This window comes from Terrapene carolina, unplaced genomic scaffold (assembly GCF_002925995.2).
Source record: "Terrapene carolina triunguis isolate 2854851 unplaced genomic scaffold, T_m_triunguis-2.0 Scaffold192, whole genome shotgun sequence".
In the NCBI taxonomy this organism is placed as follows: domain Eukaryota; kingdom Metazoa; phylum Chordata; order Testudines; family Emydidae; genus Terrapene; species Terrapene triunguis.
This window is the reverse complement of record NW_020664543.1, coordinates 27617021-27638514: the sequence shown is the minus strand read 5'-3', so window position 1 is coordinate 27638514 and position 21494 is coordinate 27617021. Positions and strand designations below refer to the sequence as shown.

Sequence of the window (21494 nt, the reverse complement as noted above, 5' to 3'; positions counted from 1 at the left end):
ATACAGATCCAAACCCCCTTGGATCTTAAAACAAGGAGAAATCAATCTGGTTCTTAAAAAAGAAGGCTTTTAATTAAAGAAAAAGGTAAAAATCATCTCTGTAAAATCAGTATGGAAAATACTTTACAGGGTAATCAAACTTAAAGAGCTCAGAGGACCCCCCTCTGTCTTAGGTTCAAAGTACAGCAAACAAAGATACACACTCTGGTAAAAAGGTACATTTACAAGTTGAGAAAACAAAGTAAATCTAAGACGCCTTGCTGTCTTTTTACTTACTAGTTTGAAATAGGAGAGACTTGTTTAGAAAGATGGGGAGAACCTGGATTGATGTCTGGTCCCTCTCAGTCCCAAGAGCGAACCACCCGTTAAAACAAAGAGCACACACAAAAGCCTTTCCCCCCCCAAGATTTGAAAGTATCTTGTCTTCTTATTGGTCCTTGGGTCAGGTGTCAGCCAGGTTACCCGAGCTTCTTAACCCTTTACAGGTAAAAGGATTTGGAGTCTCTGTACACAGAGAGCTGTTACCCTTCCCTTTATAGTTATGACACCACCAGACCAGGGGGATGAGGTGGACGAGGCTTTCTTCAGGCAACTAACAGAAGTTACTAGATCACAGGCCCTGGTTCTCATGGGGGACTTCAATCACCCCGATATCTGCTGGGAGAGCAATACAGCAGTACACAGACAATCCAGGAAGTTTTTGGAAAGTGTAGGGGACAATTTCCTGGTGCAAGTGCTGGAGGAACCAACTAGGAGCAGAGCTCTTCTTGACCTACTGCTCACAAACTGGGAAGAATTAGTAGGGGAAGCAAAAGTGGATGGGAACCTGGGAGGCAGTGACCATGAGATGGTTGAGTTCAGGATCCTGACAAAAGGAAGAAAGGAGAGCAGCAAAATACGGACCCTGGACTTCAGAAAAGCAGACTTTGACTCCCTCAGGGATCTGATGGGCAGGAACCCCTGGGAGAATAACATGAGAGGGAAAGGAGTCCAGGAGAGCTGGCTGTATGTTAAAGAATCCTTATTGAGGTTGCAGGAACAAACCATCCAGATGTGTAGAAAGAATAGTAAATATGGCAGGTGACCAGCTTGGCTTAACAGTGAAATCCTTGCTGATCTTAAACACAAAAAAGAAGCTTACAAGAAGTGGAAGCTTGGACAAATGACCAGGGAGGAGTATAAAAATATTACTCAGGCATGCAGGAATGAAATCAGGAAGGCCAAATCACACTTGGAGTTGCAGCTAGCAAGGGATGTTAAGAGTAACAAGAAGGGTTTCTTCAGGTATGTTAGCAACAAGAAGGTCAAGGAAAGTGTGGGCTCCTTACTGAATGGGCGAGGCAACCTAGTGACAGAGGATGTGGAAAAAGCTAATGTACTCAATGCTTTTTTTGCCTCTATCTTCATGAACAAAGTCAGCTCCCAGACTACTGCACTGGGCAGCACAGAACGGGGAGGAGGTGACCAGCCCTCTGTGGAGAAAGAAGTGGTTCAGGACCATTTAGAAAAGCTGGACAAGCACAAGTCCATGAGGCCAGATGCATTGCATCCGAGGGTGCTAAAGGAGTTGGCGGATTTGATTGCAGAGCCATTGGCCATTATCTTTGAAAACTCATGGCGATTGGGGGAGGTCCCGGATGACTGGAAAAAGGCTAATATAGTGCCCATCTTTAAAAAAGGGAAGAAGGAGGATCTGAGGAACTACAGGACAGTCAGCCTCACCTCAGTCCCTGGAAAAATCATGGAGCAGGTCCTCAAGGAATCAATTTTGAAGCACTTAGAGGAGAGGAAAGTGATCAGGAACAGTCAGCATGGATTCACCAAGGGCAAGTCATGCCTGACTAACCTAATTGCCTTCTATGAGGAGATAACTGGGTCTGTTGATGAGGGGAAAGCAGTGGACGTGTTATTCCTTGACTTTAACAAAGCTTTTGATATGGTCGCCCACAGTATTCTTGTCAGCAAGTTAAAGAAGTATGGGCTGGATGAATGGACTATAAGATAGAAAACTGGCTAGATTGTCGGGTTCAATGGCTCCATGTCTAGTTGGCAGCCAGTATCAAGCAGAGTGCCCGAAGGGTCAGTCCTGGGGCTGATTTTGTTCAATATGTTCATTAATGATCTGGAGGATGGGATGGATTGCACCCTCAGCAAGTTTGCAGATGACACTAAACTGGGAGGAGTGGTAGATACGCTGGAGGGTAGGAATAGGATACAGAGGGACCTAGACAAATTAGAGGATTGGGCCAAAATAAATCTGATGGGGTTCAACAAGGACAAGTGCAGAGTACTGCACTTAGGACGGAAGAATCCCATGCACTGCTACACACTAGGGACCGAGTGGCTAGGCAGCAGTTCTGCAGAGAAGGACCTAGGAGTTACAGAGGACGAGAAGCTGCGTATGAGTCAACTGTGTGCCCTTGTTGCCAAGAAGGCTAACAGCATTTTGGGCTGTATAAATAGGAGCATTGCCAGCAGATTGAGGGACGTGATCATTCCCCTCCATTCGGCATTGGTGAGGCCTCATCTGGAGTACTGTGTCCAGTTTTGGGCCCCACACTACAGGCTTCAGGGCTGTTTCATTGCTGTGTAGACTTCTGGGCTCGGGCTGGAGCCTGGGCTCTAAGACACAGACTGAGGGCTTGAGAGTGGGAAGTACTACCTCTAGAAGGCCTCAAGGGGTTGTGTTTAGTTTTTCCAGTTTACTGGGTAGAGGCTCAACCCGGTTCTATGTTGTATTTTTAAGAGGAACCCCTAAATATTGAACCTAACTCTTGATGCTGCCAACACCATCTGGCAGAAGAGTTACAACCTTATTATATCCTTTAAAATGCTGGTGAGGATTGCCCTGAACTATCAGGCTCCAACATGCTCCTACAGTGAAGGAAAAGGAGCCACATTTTCACATAAGAGGTGAGATCTGAACATTGACAAAATATGAACTTTAATTACCTTCTTCTATAGGTACCACAAATCTTCTCCACCCTAAAATCAACCACGTAAGCAAAGATGAGAAGTGATCTGAACACATGATCTATGTACAGGATTCAACATTATACAAATTGACACACACAGGAAATCGGGAGCTACAAATTCTACTAGAAATGTACAATAAAAGAGAAAAAATCAGAACTGCACAGAACTACACAACATGAGCATTACTGTCTGATTGCTTTATATTATAAAAATTGCCATTGCCTGGAGAATTATTCCTGCAAAGTTATAATCAGACTTTACCAGCAAACACACTACATTTATACTGCAAACACCAAACATGTAAAAAAAACCCTATATTTAAGGCCTACTCCTACTATTGAAATCAATGACATATCTTCCATTGACTTCAGTGGGAATGGGGGTTATTCTAAAAAATGTACAAGAATAGGGGGAAAGAAGGTTTCTTATGTTAACAATTGAGCATTTTCTATTTTTTTAATTAATAATCATATAACTATATCCTTCACAAATCTTCATATCTTTACCAAAAGATGATATTCATCCTGTTACTCCATTTTATTTCATTACATTTTCAGAATTAAAGTTAAGGCTGAGCCATCATTTCCATTCAAAGTCCCTGTATTTTTTTATTCCTCAGAACGTTATTTCAAATTACCTTTTGGTGTTAGAATTCTCATACTTAGCCCAAGACCTCTATTATTTTTTAAAGTTATATTATAAACATGACAAAACAGAACAAACCCCCTACATGAACAAAGCACCTTTATAAGGATACACCTTTGTACAAAAGGTTTTACATGTAGGTAGAGGGAAAATGACACTTACGAAGTTCCACTGCTTGTTTCTCTAAAAATGAAACAAAAATGGACCAATTATTAATAGAGGAGCTTCTCTTTCCAGGGATATACATTCAAGGATACACATTTGTACAAAAGTTTTACATATAGGTAGAGGGAGAATGACACTTACGAAGTTCCACTGCTTGTTTCTCTAAAAAAGAAACAAAAATGGATCAATGATTAGTTGAGGAGCTTCTCTTTCCAGGGATATACATTCAGGGTGGGATTTCCAAAATTACTGAAGTGACTAAGGGGCAGAAGTCCCAATGACCCCGACATCACTTAGGCATCTTTGGAAATCCTACTGGTAAAGGATTATACACATGACGGCTGAAATTCACCTATGCTGTGCAGGCCTAATGCAAAGCCCTCTGTACCACTCAGTGCCTACATAGGCTGTGTGCTATGGGTCAAGCTTCAGAGCCACTGCACACACTCCAGCATGTCACATGTCTCTAAGTTTCCCCTGAATGTTTTAGAATTACTAAGGGTAGGTCCACACTACCCGCCCGATTCGGCGGGTAGAGATCGATCTGGGATCGATTTATCGCGTCTCATCTGGACGTGATAAATCGATCCCAGAAGCGCTCCCCCGTCGACTGCGGAACTCCTGCTTGCCGAGAGGAGGAAGCGCTGTCGACGGGGGAGCTTGCCTGCGCCATGTGGACCCGCAGTAAGTAAACTTAGTTCGATCTAGGAAACGTCAACTTCAGCTACGCTATTCTCGTAGCTGAAGTTGCGTTTCCTAGATCGATTCCCCGCCCCAGTGTGGACCAGCCCTAAGACTTTATGCTTTCCCCTTCTCTTGTCTATAACATTGGTCTGTGTCAGTACTAATATTCAGTGCCAAAAACTCTTTAACACAAAGTTAAGGCTGGTGGTGTCTTGCATAGGCGCCGACTCCGTGGGTGCTCTGGGGCTGGAGCACCCACGGGGAAAAATTGGTGGGTGCTCTGCACCCACAGGCAGCTCCCCACCCCAGCTCACCTCCGCCTCCTCCCCTGAGCACACTGCAGCTCCGCTTCTCCCTCTAGCTCCCAGTGCTTCCCACCGCAAAACAGCTGTTTCGCTGCAGCAAGCGCTGGGAGGGAGGGGGAGGAGGGGAAACGCAGCACGCTCGGGGAAGAGGTGGGGCTGGGGCGGGGATTTGGGGAAGGGGTCCAATAGGGGCAGGGAGGGGGCGGAGTTGGTGCGGGGACTTTGGGGAAGGGGTTGGAATGGGGGCGGGGCAGGGGTGGAGTTGGGTCAGGGCTGGGGGTAGTGGCGGGGTCGAGCACCTACCAGCGCCAGGAAAAGTTGGCGCCTATGGTGTCTTGTGTCCTTCCAGAACATTGAGTTCAGCAAAACTGAAGCTTTGAAAAAGCAGGGAATACAGAGTAAAGATACAAGCCCACACAACCTGAACTCTGCTCCTTTTAAGTGATACTTCAGTACACCCACAATACCCAGACTCACACTCTGCCTGCTCCCTGTACCGAACAGGAGCTACTCACACCAGCCCTACATTCAAACACCTCACTGACTCCACAGAAAGAACACCACATCTGCTAAATTTTTTAGCTCCTTCAACCTCTTTAACAATCTGTTCACCCCTATGCACACAATGCCAACTGACATATTTTCATTTCCCTTCATTAAATTCACAGACCACACATCTCCCACCTAACAGCTGACAATCCTCATGGCAAGAAGACCCCTGTGCCCTCCTGCTGACATACCCACACCAGACAGCACTAACATGAGGCATACTGGATCTCTTCCAAGTACACACACACCTCTTTCCTTTGATCACACACATAGGAACACAAGAATGACCTTCCTGGTTAGACCAATGGTCCAGCTAGCCCAGTTTTCTGTCTTCTGACAGTGGCTGGTGCCAGATGCTTCAGAGGGAATGAACAGAACAGGGCAATTTATCAAGTGATCCATCCCGTCGTCCACTTCCAGCTTCTGACAGTCAGAGACTTAGGGACATCCAGAACATGGGGTTGCATCCCTCACCATCTTGGCTAATGGCCATTGATGGACCTATCCTCCATGGATTTATCTAATTCTTTTTTCAACCCAGTTTTCCTTCAGGTTTCACAGGTTGACTGGGCATTGTGTGAAGAAGTACTTCCTTTTGCTTGTTGTAAACCTGCTGCCTATTAATTTCATTGGGTGACCTCTGGTTCTTATGTTATGTGAAAGGGTAAATAACGCTTCCTTATTCACTTTCTCCACACCAGTCATGATTTTATAGATCTCTATCATATCCTCCCTTAGTCTCTTTTCCAAGCTGAACAGTCCCAATACTTTTACTTTCTCCTTCTATGGAAGTTGTTCCAGACCCGTAATTATTTTTGTTTGTCCTTCTCTGTACCCTTTCCAATTCTAATATATCTATTTTTGAGATGGGGCAACCAGAACTGCCCGTCCTATTCAAGGTGTACCATGGATTTATATAGTGGCTTTATGATGTTTTTTGTTTTATTATCTATCCCTTTCCTAATGCTTCCTAACATTCGGTTAGCTTTTTTTTTTTTTACCTGCCATTGAACATTGAGCAGATGTATTCAGACAACTATCCACAATGACTCCAAGATTTCTTTCTTGAGTGATAACAGCTAATTTAGATCCCATCATTTTGTATGTATAGTTGGGATTATGTTTTCCAATGTGCATTATTTTGCAGTTATCAACATTGAACTGCATCTGCCACTTTGTCACCCAGTCACCAACTTTGTGAGATCCCTTTGCAACTCTCTGCAGTCTGCTTTGGACTTTACTATCTTGAGTAATTTTGTATCATCTGCAAACTTTTCCACCTCACTATTTATCCCTTTTTCCAGATCATCTATGAATATGTTGAACAGTATTGGTCCCAGTACAGATTACTGGGGGATCCTGCTATTTACCTCTCTCCACTTTGAAAACTGATAATTTATTCCTACCCTTTGTTTCCTATCTTTTAACCAGTTACTGATCCATGAAAAGACCTTCTCTCTTTTCCCATGACTGCTTACTTTGTTTAAGAGCCTTTGGTGAGGAACCTTGTTAACAGCTTTCTGAAAGTCCAAGTACACTATATCCACTGGATCACCCTTCTCTACATGTTCGTTGACAACCTCAAAGAATTCTAATAGATTGGTGAGGTATGATTTCCCTTTACAGAAGTCACGTTGACACTTCCCCAACATATCATGTTCTTCTATGTGTCTGATAATTCTGTTCTTTACTATAGTTTCAACCAAATTGCCTGGTTCTGAAGTTAGACTCACAGGCCCGTGATTGCCTTTGGAGCTTCTTAAAAAAATATAATAAAATAATAATAAAAAAATCGGCATTACATTAGCTATCTGGTACAGAGACTGATTTAAGTGATAAGTTATATCCCACAGTTAACAGATCTGCAATTTCATATTTAAGAACATAAGAACTCCATACTGGGTCAGACCAAAGATCCATCTAGCCGAGTATCCTGTCTTCTGATGATGGCCATGGCCAAGTGCCCCAGAGGGAATGAACAGAACAGGTAATCATTAAGTGATCCATTAGGCAACCTTAACTGCTTTAAGAAAGGTTTTTGTCAGTGAGTTTAACCCCCTTTCCATAACCCCTTCTCCCCTCAGTGCAGCTCCAAACCTCTTTCCCCTTATTACCCACTACTCCTCTGCTCCCTAATTCCTACTCCTCCCCAGCAACTATTTGCATGTGGAATTTATTTTCTTTTCAAAAATATCTGAGCAACCTCTGAGGATTCTGATGCACTCAGATTACATTTTCCCAAAATAAAACACCCTATTATAGTAAGGTGTCTTCTGATTTCTGCCAATGGTTGGATTTAAACTCACAGGGCCTGGCTGGTACTCAACTTCTAGAGCCAAAGCAGCTTATGCTAAGCCACACCATCGTTGTGAGTCATAGCTTGCTTTCAGCACTCTTGGGCTGTCTCTCTGCAAGGTGCTCAGTATAATTCATTTGGCTCCTGAGCATTAGGCTATATAGAGAGCTAATCCCTTTTCAACTTTGCTCCCCCAAAGTGAGCTAGGCAGGCCTCTCACTCATTCTCACAAGAAATGGCTTTGGTGCCTAAGCCGCCTGACTCCAGGAGAGGGGTTCCTGCCTGTGGTCAGCGAGCAGAGCTAGGCACCTCCCTGCAGCCTGGATTTAAGCACCAAACTCTGGGAGAAGGGCGGGGCTTAGGACACAATCCTCTCATTGGCATCTCCCATTGGCTGGCCTAGGTGGCTCCCCACCTAGCATGCTGGCTTTTGTGGATCCCATTCTAAGGTGCCTATCTCCCTGCATGCATTGTAGAGGGACCAGAGGCACCTTACTCAGGCTTTGTGGATCACAGTGCTGTTCCAGTGATCTTCTAGGCACCTAAAAGTTTGGTGATGTGATGCTCAATGTTGGAACACCCAACACTGGGTCCCTTTGTGGGTCTGGGCTTGTGTAAATTAGTCCAGCTCCACTGATTTCAAGAGAGTTATTTTGATTTCTACCAGCAGATCATCTGACCTAAGAGGTAATTTCTATACAAAGCCCCCTTTTTTGGTTGTTGTTGTTATCTTTTGATGTGAAATTTCTCACATTTAGGCTTACCCTGCTTTAAAAAATGTTAAATTGAATAGTAAATCTTCCAAAAGAACAGGAAAACACCACCACCACCACCACCCTGCTACGAGGATACAATTGTGTACAGAATTTGACTTATGCAAAGAGAAAGACTGAGACTTGCCAAATGGCTGCGATATCTTTTCCTCATTGATTATTTACTTACCCCATTGGATATTCCACAGGGAGCACCAATGTAGCATGAGAGTGCATTTCACTTTATTAGCAAAAAATTATTTTAAGTATAGATATCAGGCATCTGGTGTCTCTGCCTTGTCGTGGCGGGACAGCTTGTGTGCTCTAACAATCCCCAGAGTTTGTGCCGATGGGGGCTTTTTACTCCTGGCAGGTTCAACTATGCCAGATTGGTCTGTGGGGGAGGGACCAGACAAAAACAGACACCCTGGTCCTCCAGATTGGGGGTTAGGCACAGGGCTAACAATCCTGTCCCGTAAAAAACAAAATATGTTATGGAAACAGTGGCGGAGAAATCAACCATTACCGTGTGTGATGGCCTTCAGGAGTCAATGACCCGTATGACTGCCAGTGGCGAAAGCTGAAAGGAAGTCAGTAGCAAGAAGACTGAAATGCTCAACACCAAGACAAAAATAAACTTGGTTTTTGGAATGTACGGACAATATATGAAATGGGGAAGCTAGCTCAGGTCACAGCAGAGATGAGACGCTACAGCTTACACATCCTGAGTGTCAGTGAGAGCAGATAGATGGGATCAGGAAGAGTAACAACAGCCTCAGGAGAAACTTTGCTGTATTCTGGATGGGATGATGGACAACACCATGAGGGTGTTGTTATCCTTTTGAAGAAGGGAGTGGAGTGGAAGTCCATCAGCAGCAGACTTATGAGAGCCAGACTGAAAGGGAAACATAATAATATCACCCTGATTCAGTGCTATGCTCTGACAAATGACAGTGATGAAGAAGCAAAGGACAAATTCTACATTACACCTGTCGTCATTGGACACCTGAATGCCAAGGGCGGTAAGGACAACACAAACAAGGACAGAGCAATGGGAAGACATGGGTGTGGAGCCATGAATGAAAATGGAGAGAGGCTTTTAGATTTCTGCAATATGAATGACTTAGTCATCGGCAGAACCCTATTTCAGTATTGTGAAATTCACAAGCTGACATGGTGCTCTCCAAATGGTAGCAATAAGAACCAGATTGACCATATGATGAATGATCAATGGCAAATGGCGATGTTCAGTGACAGAAGTGAAAGTGACAAGGGGAGCAGACGTTGGCAGTGACCACCACCTTGTAACAGCCCCCATCAAGCTAATACTGAGACTTGTGGGTCCACCAAACAACATAGACATAGATGTTATGACGTTGACAAGCTAAAGTCCCCTGAAATACAGAAAGACTTCGTTCTGTAATTAAAGAACTGGTTTCAGGCACTTGCAGACCTTAATGAAGAGGAGTGGAATGCAGATGAGGAGATCAACAAGAACTGGGACAAAGCAACAACAATCTATAAACAGAGCAGTGACGCCTGTTTAGGCTACAGGCAGAAGAAAAGAAAGGAGTGAATTACACCCAACACATAGAATGCCATAGAAACTAGATGAGCCCTGAAGAATAAAGTTTTAGATACAAAATCTCAGAAGCTAAAGGACAAACACTATGAGCAATATAGCAAGGCACAATGGGAGGTCAAACGCCTTGTGAGAGTGGACAAACAACACTATATTGATAATCTGGCAATACAAGCGAAGATGCAGCTGCCTGTTGTGAACAAGGAACCATCTAAAAAATGATGCAGCTTATCAGTGGCAAACGGCAGACACCAACATACACACTCATTAGGGACAAACAAGGTCACCTACAAGAGCAAGCTGGTTTTCAGAAAGGGCGTTGATGCATAGAACAGATACCCACTCTACGAAACATAATAGAACAATGCTCAGAATGGCAACGGCAACTCTACATAAACTTCAGAGACTTTGAGAAGGTCTTTGACAGTATTCACAGGACCAGCCTATGGCGCATTCTAGGAGCATATGGAATTCTTCTCCGTATAATCAACATCGTTAAAAGCTTCTATTCCAACTTTACATGCAGTGTTGATCACAGTGAGCTCAGTTTTGAAGTCAAAACAGGAGTAAGTGAGGAGTGTCATGTCTGCAATCCTCTTCAACATTGCCATTGACTGGATAATGCAGCGTAAAACAGAAGACATGCCAAGAGGCATCAGATAGACACCCTTTTCATCCCTTGAAGACCTGGACTTCGCAGATGATCTCTCTCTCCTATCACATAGTCAAAACCATATACAAGAAAAAACAACCCAACTCAACACATTCAGCCAGCAAATCAACCACAATAAGACAGATATCCAGACCATTAATATTGCCTCACCATCACCAGTATGGATAGAAGATCATGTTCTCATCAATGTAGAAACATTCACATACTTGGGCAGCACCATCAGCTAGGATGTGGAACAAGCAAGGATATCCAGAATAGAATCAATAAAGCCAAGAACACCTTCAGGAGCTTGAATACAGTCTGGAAATCATCAAAATACAACACCAAAACCAAACTCAGAATTTATCAGAGCTGCATACTTCCAACACTACCTTATAGTGCAGAATGCTGGGGAATGACAAAGCATGATGTGTCCAAACTGTCTTCATTCCATACAACCTGCCTCAGAAAAATTCTCCGTATCTTTTGGCCCAGAACAATCTCAAGCCAATACCTATTCACACAGTGCAGCCAAGAAGATATGAGCGCCATCATTACCAGGAGGCATTGGAGATAGACTGGCCGTGTGCTTCGGATGGAAACTGATTCCATCACCAGAATAGCAATTAGATGGACACCCGAAGGCAAGAGAAAATAAGGTCACCTGGAAACAACATGGCGAAGAGCTGTGGAAGCTGAGCTGAAAAACATGGGGCACAGCTGGGGAACCATGGAAAGACTTGCCAGAAACAGACAGGAGTGGAAGAGCTTCGTCACTGCCCTAAACGCCAGGGGAGAGGCAGAGGCAGATTAGAGTTTTGTGGGGCCCTGGGCCAGAGTAAGTGGGGCCCCTCCCCACCCCTTCCTCCTGCAGTCTCCCCACTTCCCCCAGAGCTCCTGCTGGGGAAATGGGGTCGGGGCATGAGGGCTTGCCCCGCCCCACCCCCCCCCCCCTCACTTCCGCCAGTGAGCAGGGTTGCGGTGCGGGGGCTTGCCCCGCTCCACCCGCCCGACGCTCCTGCCAGGAAGCAGGGTCAGGGCATGAGGGGTTCCCCTGCTCCCTGGCAGGAGTGCCGGGTGGGTGGAGCGGGGGAAGCCCCCGCACTCCAACCGCACTCCCCGGCAGGAGGGCCAGGCGAGTGGGCAGAGCAGGTCAGGGTGCGGGGGCGCCCATTTTTCTGGGGCCCCCGAATTGGTCAGGGCCCCTGGGCACGGCCCTGTTGGCCCAGTGGCTAATCTGCCACTTACAATAGATACTAACTAATAGATATCAGGGCCAGCCCTAGGCTTTGCAGAGTCTTGTGGGAAATGAGACAGACATAAGTGACCCCAAAGAACTGGGAGACAGAAGACTGAGCAGGATGCAGATATAACTGCTTTGATCTGGGTTTCTGATTCAGCCTCGTTGCCTAATTTTCTCCTCCTTCCAATTCCATACCTCTCTCTCTCTCTCCATAAATGGAAATATCATGGGGTATGTCTACACTACGGGATTAATCCGAATTTAGATAATTCGAATTTGGGAAACAGGTTGTATAAATTCGATTGTGCGCGGCCACACTAAGCACATTAATTCGGTTTTTAACCACATTAATTCGGTGGTGTGCGCCCACACTACCCCATTTATTTTAATCACATTAATTCGGTTGTGTGCGGCCACACTAACCCTAATTCGAATTAACAAAATCGATTTTGGCGCTACTCCGCTCGTCGAGGTGGAGTACAGAAATCGATTTAAAGCGCCCTTTAATTCGAACTAAATGGCTCTGTTGTGTGGACGGGTGAAGGGTTAATTCGAATTAACGCTGCTAAATCCGAATTAATCCCGTAGTGTAGACCAGGCCATGGTCTTCTGCATTTAGGACAAGATTGTATCTTGCACAACACCCCGACACAAGAGAGTAAGGGGGAAATGAAACCTCCTTAGTTTCATGCATGGGCTCCCTGGATCCTTGCTGTGTGCATTGGATTGAGGGAGGCTCAGCTGGCACAATATGCACCACTGCAAAGGTGGGTGGGGAATGGACAAAGAGCAGCGGACAGTGGACTGAGCTTTCACTCCATCCTACAATGCTGCAGGCAGGTACTGGTGGAGACGTCCTCTGTGCTGGATCCAGAGGCTGGTGCAGGTTACCACCCCCCTGGACAAAAGGGGAATCTTAGTAGCATTTTCTTCCCTGTGCTGCTGGGAGGTGGTGCAGTTACACGCTTCCCATCATGTCTGGCCAGTATCAAATCGTTTACTGTATTCATTTTTTTTTTAAAAAGAAAATGTCTTGCTAATTGCACTATATTTCCTGCTTCTAAATTTACCTTTGATTTTGAAGAGATAAGCACTAAGGCCAAAGGAACCAAACAAAACCACCAGGATCACACACATCGCCACCATCCAGGGATTCACCTTTGGAAAAAAAGGATCTGAAAAACAAAATCCCAGAACGACTCATTACTTTGTAAGCAGGGACAAAAACCAAATGACTCCATTTCATATGATGACAACTCCAGTGGGACTAGTCTAAAACAAGGGAGGAAGTATGGCCCCATCGGCACTGCATAAAACACTAGAAACAGCTATTAAAAGTGACTCCAACCAAGACAGACATCAAATTTGTACATTGGTGTATAAGTGAGCCTGGTTTGATTTGCTGCTTCTTGTACAATGAGAGGCAACACTCTCCAGTCCTTCGGGTAGTGGGATGGGATTTGTGAGACCTGAGTTCTGGTCCCAGATTTGCTGGTGACCTGCTGTGTGACCTTGGACAAGTCCTTTCCCCTCTCTGTGGCTCCATTTCTTCTCCAGTCTTTTTGGGGTCTTGATTATTTAGATGCCTGTTCTATGTAGCAGGAACCAACTGTCACTATGTGTTTTTTGAGTGCAGTGCTCAGCAAAGCAGGGCTACTATCTCACATGAGAAATCTAATGTAATACTGCCACTAGCAATAGTAATGACCATGGATCAGAATGTTGAAGGGTTAAAGTCGTTGATCAGAGTGGTGTTCTACCAGGGGAGAACAAGGCTTTCAATGTTAAAGAACACTCAGAAATTGCCAGGTTGTCTGAAAAAATTGCCTGTCAATCCACTATTTCCCCCAAATCTTTCAATGAATCATAATCACAATTCATCCAAACTACTGTGCAGGAAGCTATTCATTATTTGTGATCCTCTTGTTTAAACCTCACGTCTAAATCTCACCACTTCTTCCCATACAATATCTCCAAGGTCTGACCTTTTCTCTCTGCCCACGCTGCCAAATTCTGGTCTAAGCCTTGATCACCCCACATCTTCACTACTGTAATCTCTTCTTCCCCGGCCTCAGTGCTCCCCCTTCCAATCAAATCAATGCAAAATACTACTGTTAAGATCTCATCACACAGACTATATTATCAGCCTGTTTAAATCCCTCCATTGGCTCTCCTCTTCCAATGCATCAAATTCAAACTTCCTGTTCTCACTTACAAAGCTCTCCAGTTTAGCCCACCCCACCTACCCAACCCAGTATAGCATCACAAGGTCAATTTCCAGTTTCACTTCCAGTGATGCCAACCTCAAGCCCCCAGTTCTCTACTTCTTCAGCAAGGTATTCTGTGCTTTCACACATGCCACTCCTTATGAGTGGGGAAAGCTCCAGTCAAAATTCATAAAGCCTCGTCTTCCTTCCAGTCTCTCCTCAAAACTCATCTCTGCAATGATGCAACCTGATAATAGCTAGGCAGGTGGTGAGCTGTGATCATTACAATTTGCAGTCAAAGATTTAAGAAATGATAGATGGTGGTGAAATCTTGGTCCCACTGAACTCTAAGAGTTTTGCCATTGACTTTAATGGGACAAAGATTTCCATCGGGGTTGAGCCTCGCAAATGAGTTAAGTGTTGTCCCCCATCCCCAAATGGTCAATAGGGTATCATAGATTTATGTAAGAGTGGGGAGAATGTTTGGCTATTTGTCTACTGTGCCTTCTGATTACTGTTCATTCAAATACAGTTAAAGGTTTAGGATGATATAAACAAAATCTCCTAAAGTCAAAGAAAGTAAGTGGGACATAACACATTCTTCAGACAGGTCAATATTTCTCTACCAGAAATGACATAAGGGAAAAATAACTAGATTCTTCTACTGCCTATATAGTATAGGTGGGAATTTCAGAAGTGCACAATGTCCAGTCTACAATACAAAAACATGTTGCCAGCATAGCTATGTCAGTTGGGGATGTGATTTTTTTTATCAACATAGTTATACTGACAAAAGCCCTAGTGCAGTCACAGTTATGCTGGAAAAACTGCACTAAGGCTGTATCTACACTGCCACTTTCAGCGCTAAAGCTTTTGTCATTCGGGGTGTGAAAAAACACACCCCTGAGCGACAAAAGTTTTAGCACTGAAAAGCGCCAGTATAGACAGCGCTTTATCCCGGGAGCCGCGCTCCCAGCGATAAAGCTACCACCGCTCGTTTGGGGTGGGTTTTTTTTTTTTTTAATAAAGCATGTCTACACTGCCCATGTCGCAGCGCTGCTGCAGTCACACTGTAACATGGGTAGTGCAGACATACCCTTACACACGAGTATTGTTTATGTCAGTTATAAGTCATAAGAGGAGGTTACTCACCCTATGCAGTAACTGACGTTCTTCGAGATGAGTGTCCCTGTGGGTGCTCCACATCAGGCCACGATGCATCCCAGCACCTTTGATCGGAGATTTCTACAGCAGTACCCCTATGGGCTGTGCACGCGCTGTGCCTGCCTCATGAGCTGTCAGTGTTTGAATAACGCATGCATGGCCCGGGCTCCTCAATTCCTTCTCTACAACGGAGTATGTTCCAGATTCCAAAGTAGAGGGGAGGAGGGCGGGTAGTGGAGCACCCACAGGGACATTCATCTTGAAGAAAGTCAGTTACTGCACAGGATGAGTAACCTCCTCCTCTTCTTCTTCTTCGAGAGATGTCCCTGTGGGTGCTCCACTTCAGGTGACTGAAAAGCAGTATCCCTTAGGATGGTTGGGACTTCGAATCAGGTAAGAAGGCTGTTGACCAGACAGCTCCACCCATCCTGGTGTCGGATGCTGCTGTGTGCATGAGAGCGTAATGATTGGCGAAGGTAAGGTTTGATGCCCAGGTAGCTGCCCTGCATATGTCAGAAAGCAGGACATTACGGAGAAAGGCAGTGGAAGTGGAGACAGCTCTAGTAGAGTGTGTCCTAATTGATGTAGGAGGTTGTATGTTCTTCAGTTGGTATCAGAGACATATGCAGTCTGCAATCCATTTGGAGAGTCTCTGGGTAGAGATAGCTTTTCCCTGTGATCGCTGAGTGGTAGAGATGAAAAGTTTGGGGGTTTTCCTAAACGGTTTTGTTCTATCCAGGTAAAAGGATAGTGTTCTGCGCACATCAAGAGTGTGCATTGCTGTTTCAAAAGCATTAGCGTGGGGTTTTGGGAAAAATGTTGGTAGGTGTATTGGCTCATTGAGGTGAAAGGAAGAGTATCTTAGGCAGGAACTTCGGATGTGTGTGGAGTGTGACCTTATCACGGAAGAATGTGGTATATGGAGGTTCTGCCATGAGTGCTCCCATTTCTCCTACTTGTCTGGCAGACATGATTGCTATCAGCAAGGCAGTCTTCATGGATAGGTGGAGAAGGGAGCAGGTAGCCATTGGCTCAAAGGGGTTATCCATCAGGGCTTTGAGGACTAGGTGGAGGTCCCAGGGCGCAGCAGGCGGTTTTACGTCTGGATATAATGTTTGGATGCCCTTCAGGAACCTTTTGGTTACTGGATGGGCAAAGACCATAGTGTTGTCAATCTTATGGTGAAATGTGGTGATTGCCGCGAGGTGGACCTTGAGGGAACTCGCGGAGAGACCTGATGTTTTAAGGTAATCCAGTATCAGTGGGAGTGGAGCGGAAACTGGGGAGGTCTGTTTGGTCATACACCAAGATGTGAACTTCTTCCATTTATATAGGTAAGTAGTGCACGTGGTGTGTGTCCTGCTGTGTAGTAGGACTGTCCGCACTTGTTCAGAACATGCTAACGCCTCATTAGAGAACCATTGATTAGCCAGGCCCTCAGGTGGAGTCGTTATACGTCAGGGTGAAATAGCTGGCCCCTGCATTGTGATAGGAGGTTGCTGAGGAGGGGGAAGGGGAATCGGTGGCTTGACCGACATCCACATGAGGAAGGGATACCATGGTTGTCTGGGCCACGATGGGGCTATTAGAATGATGTTGGATCTGTCCTTTCTTATCTTCTGTATTATTCTGTTCAACAGAGGTTTTGGTGGAAACACATACATGAGAGTGTCGGTCCATGGAAGCATGAAGGTGTCTCCTCGAGAGTGTTTCCCCAGGCCGGCTCTGGAGCAGAATGTCAGGCGTTTTTTTGTTTATTGACGTGACAAACAGATCTAGTTGGGGATAACCCCAGGTCTGGAAAATGGTGGATAGAATGGCATTGTTGAGTTCCCACTCGTGCTGTATGGGGACGGATCGACTGAGCTCATCTGCGGTGGTGTTCTGAGAACTGGGCAAGTATGAGGCGGAGATATGGATATTGTGTTGAAGGCACCAATTCCATAGTTTTACCGCCTCTGTGCAGAAGGAGTGGGACCGGGCTCCCCCGTCTGTTCACATAGAACATGCATGCGATGTTGTGTGTCATGATCCGAATTCTGCGGTTCTGGATAATGGGAAGGAAATGGAGGCAGACATTGCGTACGGCTTGGAGCTCTAGTAGATTTATATGAAGTTTGGTTTCCATAGAGGACCAGAGGCCCTGAGTGGTGAGGTGACCCATGTGTGCTCCCCATCCTGTGAGGGATGCATCTATAGTGATGGTCAGTGAAGGGAGCTCTTGTCAGAAGGGAATCCTGGCACAGATGTTGATAGGAGAGGTCCACCAGAGGAGCGAGTCCTTGACTTTCGGAGGCATAGTTAGCAATTTGTTTAATCTGTGAATATTTGGTTTGTATACCATGGCTAGCCACCCCTGAAGGCATCGCATGTACAGGCAGGCATTTGGGACCACGAATGTGGAAGCGGCCATGTGCCCTAACAGCTGCAGGGAATCTCAGACTGTAACCCACAGGGTGGCATGTATCTAGGTAATTAGGGTACCCATTGTGTGGAATCTGTCCTGGGGAAGAGAGGCAAGACCCGTGGTGGAGTCGAGGTGTGCCCCGATGAAGTTGGTTTGTTGGGTAGGTCGTAAGGTAGATTTGCTTCTGTTTATTTGCAGACCCAGGGTGTGGAAGCAGTGCACAGTTGCAGAAGTTGCTCGGATCGCCTCCAAGTGAGTGGGGGACTTGAGGAGACAATCGTCCAGGTAAGGAAAAATGAGGAGCCCTTTCTTTCTGAGATGTGCTATTACGACTGCTTGCACTTTTGAGAAGACACATGGGGCAGTGGAAAGGCCAAAGGGCAGGATCTTGTATTGGTAGTGTTCCATTCCCATGGCAAATCTGAGAAAACGTTGATGGGCAGGGTCGATAGTGATATGGAAATATGTGTCTTGGAGGTCGAGGGTCGAAAACCAATCTCCCTGCTCCAGCATCGGAATTATCGTTGGTAGAATAACCATCCGGAATTTCTGTTTCTTGACAAACTTATTTAGACGTCAAAGATCGAGGATAGGGCGCCATCCGCCATTTTTCTTTTCTGTCAAGAAGTAGTGGGAGTAAAACCCTTTCCCTCTGTGTTGAGCTGGTACCCGCTCTATCGCTCCTAGTTGTATGAGGTGTTGTACCTCTTGACGGAACAACTGTCCGTGAGAGGGGTCCCTGAAGAGGGATGGGGTGGGAGGGTGGGTGGGGGGTACGGAGAGGAAGGGGATGGCATAACCTGATCTGATCATTTCCAGGACCCATCTGTCTGTAGTGATGGCTTCCCAATTGGCAAGGAACGGGCGCAGATGGTGTCCAAAGAAATGGATGGTTGAAATCGATGTGGAAGAGGGTGGGAGGTTTTCTATACCCCTGACCAAAGCTTCAAATTTGTTTGTTTGAGGCAGGAGGGTGGGTCACCATACTTTGTGGAGGGTGACGTCGCTGGGTTCTGGGTCTATGGCGTTGTTGTTGCTGCGTATCATATTGTCTGAAATGTTGATTTTGTGCAAAAGCATGGCAGCGTGGCCGTTGGTATGGTTGATATCTGTACTGCCTCTTTTTTGTGGCAGGTGGGTGGATGCCTAAAGACCTGAGATAGCACGTGATTCTTTCATGAAATGGAGGACCTCATTGGTTGTAGAGGCGAAGAGCTTGTCCCCATCGAAGGGAAGACCCTCGACAGTGCTCTGTAACTCCTTGGGAAAGGATGAAGAAGTAAACCATGAGGCACACTGCATGATGATGGCTGTGGATCTGGCGGCTGCATCCGCAGCATCGAGGGCGGCCTGAAGAGCTGTGCGGGAGATCACTTGGCCCTCGGACACCACCACTTTGGGTATGTCTACACTACGGGATTAATCCGAATTTATAAAATTCGAATTTGGGAAACAGATTGTATAAAGTCGAATGTATGCGGCCACACTAAGCACATTAATTCGGCGGTGTGCGTCCATGTACCGGGTCTAGCGTCGATTTCTGGAGCGTTGCACTGTGGGTAGCTATCCCATAGCTATCCCATAGTTCCCGCAGTCTTCTCCGCTCATTGGAATTCTGGGTTGAGATCCCAATGCCTGATGGGGCCAAAAACATTGTCGCGGGTGGTTCTGGGTATATCCTCCCCCCTCTCCAGGGAAGCAACGGCAGACAACCGTTTCGCGCCTTTTTCCTGGGTGAACAGTGCAGACGCCATACCACGGCAAGCATGGAGCCCGCTCAGCTCAAGACAGCAGTCATGAACATTGTAAATACCTCGCGCCTTATCGTGCAGTTTATGCTGAACCAGAACCTGCAAAACCAGGTGGCGAGGAGCAGGCTACGGCAGCGCGGCGGCGAGAGTGATGAGGATATGGACATGGAATTCTATCGAACCGCGGGACCCGGTGCTTTGGAGATCATGCTGTTAATGGGGCAGGTTATAGCCGTGGAACGCCGATTCTGGGCCCGGGAAACAAGCACAGACTGGTGGGACCGCATAGTGTTGCAAGTGTGGGACGATTCCCAGTGGCTGCGAAACTTTCGCATGCATAAGGCCACTTTTTTGGAACTTTGTGACTTGCTTTCCCCTGCCCTGAAGCGCCAGAATACCAAGATGAGAGCAGCCCTCACAGTTGAGAAGCGAGTGGCGATAGCCCTGTGGAAGCTTGCAACGCCAGACAGCTACCGGTCAGTCGGGAATCAATTTGGAGTGGGCAAATCTACTGTGAGGGCTGCTGTGATGCAAGTAGCCAAAGCAATCACTGAGGTGCTGCTACGAAAGCTAGTGACTCTGGGAGATGTGCAGGTCATAGTGGATGGCTTTGCTGCAATGGGATTCCCTAACTGTGGTGGGGTGATAGATGGAACCCACATCCCTATCTTGGCACCGGAGCACCAGGGTACCCAGTACATAAACCGCAAGGGTTACTTTTCAATGGTGCTGCAAGTACTTGTGGATCACAAGGGACGTTTCACCAACATCAACGTGGGCTGGCTGGGAAGGGTTCATGATGCTCGCGTCTTCAGGAACACTACTCTGTTTAAAGGGCTGCAGCAAGGGACTTACTTCCCGGACCAGAAAATAACCGTTGGGGATGTTGAAATGCCAATATTTATTCTTGGGGACCCAGCCTACCCCTTAATGCCATGGCTCATGAAGCCATACACAGGCAGCCTGGACAGGAGTCAGGAGCTGTTCAACTACAGGCTGAGCAAGTGCAGAATGGTGGTAGAATGTGCATTTGGCCGTTTAAAAGGTCGCTGGCAATCGCTACTGACTCGCTCAGACCTCAGCCAAACCAATCTCGCCATTGTTATTTCTGCTTGCTGTGTGCTCCACAATCTCTGTGAAAGTAAGGGCAGGGTGGGAGGCTGAGGCAAATCGCCTGGCTGCTGATTACGCGCAGCCAGACACCAGGGCGATTAGAAGAGCACACCAGGAAGCACTGTGCATCAGAGAAGCTTTGAAAACCAGTTTCATGACTGGCCAGGCTACAGTGTGAAATTTCTGTTTGTTTCTCCTTCATGAAAACCCGCCCCCTTTATTGACTCATTCTCTGTAAGGAACCCGCCCTCCCCGTTCCCCCAGCTTGCTTTCAAAGGAAATAAAGTCACTATCGTTTAAAAATCATGTATTCTTTATTAAGTGATTATAAACATAGGGAGAGAACCAACAAGGTAATCTGGGTGAGGTTTGGGAGGAGGATAGGAGGGAAGTAAAAGGCCACTGAAAAAATTCAATATAATGACAGCCTTTTGGTTGGGCTGTCCACTGGGGTGGAGTGGGAGGGTGCACGGAGCCTCCCCCCCCCGCGTTCTTACACATCTGGGTGAGGAGGATATGGAACATGGTGAGGGGGGAGGGAGGTTATACAGCGGCTGCAGCGGCAGTCTGTTATCCTGCTGCCGTTCCTGAAGCTCCACCAGATGCCGGAGCATGTCCGTTTGATCACGCAGCAGCCCCAGCATTGCAGCCTGCCACCTCTCATCTCGAGCGTCCCTCATGACCTCATGTTCACTGGCATCTTTCCTAAATTTAGATACCATGTCCTTCCACTCATTCAAATGAGCTCTTTCATTGCGGGTGCATTCCATTATTTCCGTGAACATGTCGTCTCGCGTCCTCTTTCTACGCCGCCTTATCTGAGATAGCCTTCGGGACGGAGGAGGAAGGCTTGAAAAATTTGCAGCTGCTGGAGGGAGGGTTGAAAAAAAAGGAGAGAAGTTTTTAAAATGATACATTTTACAGAACAATGCTTATACTCTTTCACGGTGAACAATACTATTCACATTACATAGCACATGTGATTTCAGTACAAGGTCGCATT

General features: G+C 46.2%; 1 protein-coding gene across 1 annotated transcript in view; it reads right to left on the bottom strand.

Annotated features, from left to right (window-relative positions):
* Positions 1-21494, bottom strand: part of LOC112117006 (butyrophilin subfamily 1 member A1-like) — a 43565-nt gene that overhangs the window by 7475 nt on the left and 14596 nt on the right. The window contains exons 4-7 of the mRNA XM_029912204.1: positions 12920-13024; positions 3928-3948; positions 3784-3804; positions 2953-2985 (exon numbers count right to left, since the gene is read on the bottom strand). Of these exons, the coding sequence (XP_029768064.1) occupies positions 2953-2985; positions 3784-3804; positions 3928-3948; positions 12920-13024 (180 nt within the window). The remainder of the gene's footprint in view (positions 1-2952; positions 2986-3783; positions 3805-3927; positions 3949-12919; positions 13025-21494) is intronic.